At 38.0% G+C, this 7,654-nt stretch overlaps 1 protein-coding gene across 1 annotated transcript; it reads left to right on the top strand.

Moving 5' to 3' along the window:
• Positions 1-224: 224 nt before the first annotated feature.
• Positions 225-7,288, top strand: LOC105424148 (protein charybde). The gene is made up of 4 exons (XM_011634235.3): positions 225-911; positions 2,686-2,869; positions 3,325-3,480; positions 3,854-7,288. Exons 1-4 carry the CDS (start codon positions 863-865, stop codon positions 3,942-3,944), a joined length of 480 nt encoding a protein of 159 aa, XP_011632537.1. The 5' UTR covers positions 225-862; the 3' UTR covers positions 3,945-7,288.
• The last annotated feature ends 366 nt before the right edge of the window (positions 7,289-7,654 follow it).

Below are 7,654 nucleotides of genomic sequence, written 5' to 3'. Positions count from 1 at the left end.
AAATCACCTACGCTCTTGAAAACCCGCTACCGGCGAAGGGCCCGGTTAGTAATTTCACCTGCGGTTTAATACGCGTGTCTCGAGCCGCGTTAAAAGCCGCGATAAAAGATTGCGCGACGTAATGCACGTAGTCACCGAGAGATGAGAAGGCGATGCATGGCAGTGGAAGGAAGGAGAAAGAGAAAGAGAAAGAGAGAGACACACGGAGAGAGAAAGAGAAGAAACAAAACGAGCATCGTGGGTGAAAAAAAAAAAAAAAAAAAAAAAAGAAAAAGAAAACCCGATGTACCGTCGTCACCGCCGGCAACAGCGGATCCCCTCCGGAGTGAATCGCTCCTGCACGCTCTCACACGCTCTCGCCTGCTCTTGCACGTTCTCGCTCGGGATGCCGAGCGCGGCCGAAGGACGGTGCGAGTGCCGACGGAGATGGCCGAGGCACGGCGGTACTGCCGAAACGTCACGTAGGCAGTGTTGCTAGGCGGTCGACCGGTGGCGACGTGGGGCGCGGGGGGTGGGCACCCTCCGCGAGGTAGGGTTCCTCGTATATAAGTCGCGTCAGCGACCGGCGGCCGACCAGTTGGACGGGTGACGTTATCGTGAGCCTTGATTCTTTTGCTTGCTTTTCGCTTCGCGCAGCTTTGGTGAAAGCACCGATTGTTTGAACGCGTCCGATTTACTGCCGCTGTCTGATCCATTGCTCCCTCCGCGATCGCTTTTGTCGCGCTTTTGCCCAACGGTCTCACTCGTCGTTCTCGCTCGTCGACGTCTCTTTCTCGAGGAAAAATCGCGTCGCCGTCTGGCGAAGCCGACAGGAGAGAGCCGTGTCCATTGTGCGTCCACCGCCGGACGTTCTCGCGAAATCATGGAGGTCCTGCCGTGTCCCGTCAACGTGGACTTCAGCAACACCCGAGGTAAGCGAACATGACTGTTTTTGCAATGCCGGTTTCCCTTTAACTTGACCGTTCTCCTCGCACCGTCAATTGTCAGTCTTCGTTCCACCTCCGAGCGAGCCGTTGTTCTCTCAGCTGACAACGCCGGCTGGAAATCAGCTGATTTTTCGCTGTCGCGACACGGCGTTTTCGCCGAATGCATCACCCGAAAAGTTCGCACCAGGCTCGAAATATAAACGTAGGACCGATTTCGTGGCACACCGGCGGTTTACCGGCGAAATCACGAATGGTTGCGTCAGCGTGTCGCGTCTTCCAATTATTCGATGAAAAAGGGTGGGAGGGAGAGAAGGGGAAATGCCCTTCGTTGCCGTTTTTCTATGTTCTTCGATTGTTCCCATCGCGTTTACCATTTAACTGTTCTCGGCGTGTGTTTATAAATGGAAATTTTCCAAAAATTTAGTGCTTTCGAGTCTCCGGTAAATAAATACGGATTAACGAACGTGTACGGAAGAAGAAGCCTCACGTTAATCGCTCTTTCAGAGATCGCTGTACAATACAAATACGAAGTTTCGTCAGCCTAGCGATACGAGAAACATAACGTAATAAGTATTTTTTTTTCTCAACAGACAAAATGCTTTGTGACCTACTTAGCCAGTAAAGTTTTTCAATTCGAGCGGCCTTGGTGACAAAGACGAGAGTGCCAGAGATATTTTCAGAAATATTAGCATACGAAACAAACGAGTTAGCTATTTAAGTTAAACGACATTTGCAATTTTTGTTAAACGCGATAAGATAGATAAAAAAATTGAGGTCAAATGTGTTCGTACATTACCGACGAGTTCACCTTGTCTTCGCCGGCCGCTAGGAACAATGGTCGGAGCAAGCTCGAGAAAAGTTGACCGAGTGATCGACATATAAAGGAAAAGAAGAAAAGAGAAAACACTTATAGCTCGAATATTCTTTTGATGATCGTGCGTTAATCGGGAATATTAGAAAAATTGAAGTACCTGGTGGCGAGGTAGATTCAATGTTGATTGTGTCAGCGTCTCCTTTTCTGATAGCTCTTTGTCACGTTACACTTACAGACAGCGTCGGTTTTAAATAATAAAACGATGATCTCAGCGCTATGGTTAATCGCGATTACAACCGGGAGCCGAGAGTAACTCGAATGTAAAACTCATGGCAACACCGCGCCATCGAGCCTAATCGCGAAATCGGAAATCGATTATTAAAGCATGATTAAAATTATATCGGAGTTTGTCTTACATTCGGGTGGAATGGCAGATAACATGAATCATCAATCGAACAGCAAAATATGTTTTTCGCTTCCCCCGGAGGTTTCCGATTGCATCCACAATCCGCAGATATCGGTCGAATTAATGTTACTCCGAGATTACGTCAGTCTACATTTTTATAATCCCGAAAGATATCGCGCACGAGACATGCCAGCAGACTTTTTGCAGACTTACTTTCAGCTGTCTTGACATTTCTTGCAAAAATTTAATTTCTGCGAAAATTAAATTACGAGAAACTACCTAATTTAAATAGTTAATTTAACAGTTATGTAATTTTTATCAACTGTAATTGGATTTAATTAAATTGATATTGTTCCTCGAATCTTTCCTCGGTGGAGCAATCGGGGGGGGGGGGGAATTATTGTTGAGAGATATCTAGGCCTGAAAATGGAAAAAAGTGATCCGCAACTTTCTTTTCAATTGACCGCTTTAGCATTAGTTTACTCGGCGGGAGGCTGAGAGCGCGCGCGCGCTTAATTCCATCTAATTAATTGTTCCAGCTGGAAGCGAGACGGATGAATTGGACGGTGCTTGTCAGGCACTGGCTAAGAGGCTGGAGGTCGAGCTCAGGAGGGCTAAACACGCCCAGCTGGCTTGCGGCGAGGTCCTCCTGCCTGCCGATTTGCTACCCAAGATCGCCAAAGACGTACTTACCATGGCGGAGAACGAGCCTTGCGGCCTGCGGTGAGTAGAATTGCCGTGTTGCCGAAACCCTTGCGTTCCCCTTGTGACCGAACAATTCAGCGCAATTCGAGAACCCAGATAAATATTATTTCGCGCAACAAGTGTCCATCCGGAAAACAACGCGGAACTTTCTCGCGAAGTTATTTTTTCGCGAGCAGCGTTAAAGGTGATATCTGCAACAATTAATTATCGAGTTGAGATATTCGGGGCGCGAATTCTTTTCCTCCGACGAAAATTTAGCCGAGTTTTATTATTAAATTTTTTTAACTCCGGCTAATAGATTTTTTTTTTCTATTAACGAATTCATAATAAAAATATATAAAATTTTTACCGGGAGCAGATTTGTTCTCGCTGTAGAGCAATAGTTTTTTTTCCAAACTGAATTTTAATTAATTCCTTAATTTTATTCCTTAATTTTTGAATATGTTTGAAAGATCGATATGTGCTTGTTGTAGAGGCTGCACGTTGTTTATTAGTTTCGAGACCGACAGTATGTGTCGCAAACTGTCGAGAATACAGTGCGATCCCAGTGCAGTATCGACGTTCGAGCTTTATCTCACCCTGAAGCAGGACCACACGTCCTGGCACATGCTGCTGCCTCAATTTTTAAAGTGAGTATCGCGAAATAAAGTCTTGCGATTAAAGCCTTCAGTCTTAAACCATTTGCATCAATGGGACATTATCTTGTATGAAAGTCTATCTTGTTTTTTTTCTTTTTGTATCGTACGACCGAGATAATAAATTCTAGATATCCTGTTATTATATTTTCTAATTAACAGTTGTTATTCATATTTTCGCTTCGATAAAATAAAGCCCTATGACGTCACTTAGGTTGTACGATTAGATCGTAATTCGATAATTTTGATTCGTTCAACTTTTTTGTTTTTACAAACGTCGCGTCGTGAAATGTATTGTATATTTTCCATTGATTATTTGAATTGAAATTTAAAAACATATTTTTTGTTCTTTTTTTTTTTTTTTTAGAAATCTCACGCGTGGCGGTACCATCATGATCAGTAGGGACTTCACTCTGCAGAAGAAGAAACTCTACAGATCTTACCAGCAATCTCATTGAGCAGCCTCGAGATCATACCCTGGGGTTTTGCTCGTTTAACAATCACCCGTTTTGTCCATATACGCAAACGGGTATGGCCATTTTTGTCAGTCTGCCGCCCTGTAGGCGTCAGCCAAATTTATATAATATCCGAAGACCAGGAAAAGAAAAATCTAAGAAGAACAGCAATGCGGACCTGAGGTTAGATTCCGTCGTTATAAAATGACATGCTGTAAAATTCGCGTACTATGGCTGCGATCATGAGAAGTTGCACTTAACCCTTTAACTTAAAAATTACATTTAGATTTTCTATATGATATAAATGAGACGAATGATATTTCATTTATAAGAGACCATAGCATCTTTTTGAACGAGGATACTCGCACGAGTGCGGAAATGAGATTTGTTCTATGAATGTTTAAAATTTGTTCGATGGATCCATAAAGAAATGAAGTAAGTTTGTAGAAAATGCTGTTTTCCAGCATAAAATGGTTGCAATTTGAACGCAATAGTTTTGTCGAAAAGTTAGATCTTGTATCAAAGGTCTAGCAATGCGTAGATTTAAAAATCCAAAAATCTAGGCGTCCATAAATCTAGTAGTTTAACAAAATCTAAAAAATTTTAAATCCATACATCTTAAACTACAGAATCTGAAATCAGAGAATTTAACTTGCTGAATCAAAATTCAAAACGTAAATTGAACAACTAGGTTTGAAGGATGCGGAAATTAAAAAAAGAAAAAAAAAATTGCAAGACTAGTTATAAGATACAAGATAGAAATTGAAAATTGTAAAGTTTAAGGACATAAAGCGTTTGTGAAATTAAGGATCGTAGAATTTAAGACTTCCAAAATCTAGGGATCTAGATTTGGAGTTAGAAGTATTGTGCGATTGTATGATATATTTAAGACGGTCTCACTGCTGAATCGGTTAAAGGGTTAACGACAACAAGATCGCTCTTTGTTTTGTCTGCTATCATCATGCAATACTATATTCAAGGAGAGAGGCCTATTACGCGTTCGATAATTGTGATAGCGCGAGACAAGTTCTAGTAGTAGCAGATCTTATATCGCGAGGAGAGAGGCTCTCGCGTCTTCGTTCTCGAAGAGGATATGTGATTATAAGACTTGTAACAAATTTCACGTGATACGTAGCAAGTATAATTAGTTTTAGACAGCGCGTTTTACTGATTAATCATAGTCAGGTAGCTATTAGTCGCGTCGGATGTTTAGTGACGAATCTTTCGAAGCTCGTGGGTCTCCCACGGACGAGTACATCCATTGTCCATTTTTCATTGTGAAATGCGAAATGATCATGTGGGAATAATGTGGCAGCATATTTCCCAAATAGGAAAACCCTTTATAAAAATCTTGCAGGATAATCCCAAAGGAATGAGACTGTCATCTCTTGTGATTGCTCTTGATATCAATATTTGAGAATGATTTGAACATATAATCGAGTCGTCTTACATTCAACTAATGAGTTAATTTTCATGTTCTATGTACGTTTTTCTATGGAACTTTCTAAAAGAGAAAATGTTAAAAATTAAAAATTGCAACAAATGTTAATATGGTATTCTCGCAGTGCACATTTTTCTGGGACACCCTGTTGGTAGATGATACAGATGTTCAGCTCATTCCGTCATTCCATCGATCGATCTTTCTCCCTCGTCATTTTCTCCCTTCATAACAGTCGCTATGTGTGAAAAAAAATCTCATTCAATTATAATAACATCTTCTCTCGATGTCGCGATACTGATAATCGTTCTCGCGATATATTACTAATAGATATATTAATGTTTATATGATCATTACCGGATAATTTATCTTGACAGCAACAAGTCATCGAATTTGATGACGAAGGAAATATGCCTTCGTCTTTAATCCGTATTAATGCGTGGCGTTTCACTGTTTCGTTTCAGCTAAATATTTTGTGTTTTAGAGATTTCAGTTCGGCGAATAGGAAATTATTTTGATGAACGTTCTCGAAATGAATTCTGTGAAAAGCTCCCAATTTGTGAAACATCATAGATTTTTCATTTGTAGTTAGCGGAATTAAAAGATAGAGTAAAGCGATACGATTTCGCACACATCAGAACGTAGCTTACAGTTATTTAAGTTCAGAGACAAGAATCAATCTTGTTGTTTAACAAATATAAAATTATATACGGATTAATTATGTGAATGTATATCTGTTAGACTAGATAGTTAAATCTCAGTTATATCTCCATATAATCTAAGGGATAAACCGTCTTGAAACTGTATCGCTTTAACATTAAAAGTGCCAAACGGTTATCTTTGAAGGTTTCATTTTTTTTTTAATTAACATTTTTTTCTATAATATAAAAAATAGGATTTAAAAATTTCTGAATTTAATATTCCATCAGAATGAAAAGAATAATTGATGAAAAGTTAAAAAATTTTGAAGATTATTTGTTATCTTTAAAACATAAAAAAAGATATTAATTTAAAAAATAGAAATGTTTAAAAATGATTGCTCGGTACTTCTGGTGTTAACTCTATATAGTTTCAGATTTTCACGGAGAAACAATGACGAGATGAGTTCTCGTTCATCGTTTAATGCGCTAAAGAATTAGAGAGAGGATTAACGTTCTGCCATTAAATTATTGTTCACGATTTTTGCTTTAATTTGTCATGTTCATATTATTATTATTCGTTGACTACCGTACGTATTACTACTTACGTTTGTGGTTAATATCTGTTCGTGTTTCCTTTGTGTCTATACTTTTTTTATTTCTTTACTTTCTTTCCGTTGTGTTTCTTTAAAGTTCACTTCGATTGCTTTTCGTCATAACGATTAAAGATCTTAGTGGCGATATTGTGATATTAAGAATTACAAAATAATTGAAAGAAAGAAGCAAATGTGTGATTATCGTTAGAATTTAGATTAAAAGACGTTCGTGTAAAGCTTTTTTTCGCGGGGTCGAGAGAAACGTGTTACGTAAGGATATGCGAGCTCTTCTCGTTTTACTTTCATGCGAAGGAGAGAGAGAGAAAATACGTTGAGATTGAAAATCTCTTCTGATTTACTCACAAAGGGTGGCGACGTTTTAACCGGTGAATCGAATATTTATATTAGAAAGTGCGGTTTCCTTTTACGAACTGGATTACGACTAGATGCGTTTTGCGACAAGATTCAATGGAATTAGATTGAATTCGGTTTTTTCTTTTTGTGTAATGTAATGTATCAAGCATTGTCTCTTTCGAAGTCAGCGAAGCAAAAAAAAAACCGAGTTGCTGTTGCAATGAAATTCACTGTTAAGAGAGAAAATATGTATGAAAAGATATATTTGTATATATTTTATTTTATACGTTAAAATAAATTATAATTTTTATTGAAAAGAAATATCTCTTTTTCATATATTTTGATGTAGTATTATTTTAAAATCTGTTTTTTGTAATTTTGTGTAAACACTGTGATATTTGATTAATATTTTTTTTACAGGCAATAATCTGGATTATTTATGTATAAATTTAATATATGTATATATATATATATATATATATATATATATATATACCTATATATACATATATGTATACATATATAAAGTATTTATTATAGATTCTATAATATATCTATTAGGATTTATAAAAAATTCTGTTATTTCAAAACTTTTGCAAATCAATTTACAACATCTTAATTTTACATAATATGTAAATTAAAATTTATGCATTTTGTTAAAAAAAATATTAATTTGATGTCACTATA

This window comes from Pogonomyrmex barbatus, unplaced genomic scaffold (assembly GCF_055798465.1).
Source record: "Pogonomyrmex barbatus isolate J1 unplaced genomic scaffold, ASM5579846v1 scaffold8, whole genome shotgun sequence".
NCBI lineage: Eukaryota > Metazoa > Arthropoda > Insecta > Hymenoptera > Formicidae > Pogonomyrmex > Pogonomyrmex barbatus.
This window is presented reverse-complemented; position numbering and strand designations above follow the sequence as displayed.

What these genes read in the sequence shown, in the direction of transcription:
- LOC105424148 (XM_011634235.3), top strand. Translation starts at nt 863, where the DNA reads ATGGAGGTCCTGCCGTGTCCCGTCAACGTGGACTTCAGCAACACCCGA. An exon ending in AACGAGCCTTGCGGCCTGCG is followed by an intron (nt 2,870 to 3,324) that starts GTGAGTAGAATT and finishes TGCTTGTTGTAG; the next exon opens with AGGCTGCACGTTGTTTATTA. An exon ending in CTGCTGCCTCAATTTTTAAA is followed by an intron (nt 3,481 to 3,853) that starts GTGAGTATCGCG and finishes TTTTTTTTTTAG; the next exon opens with AAATCTCACGCGTGGCGGTA.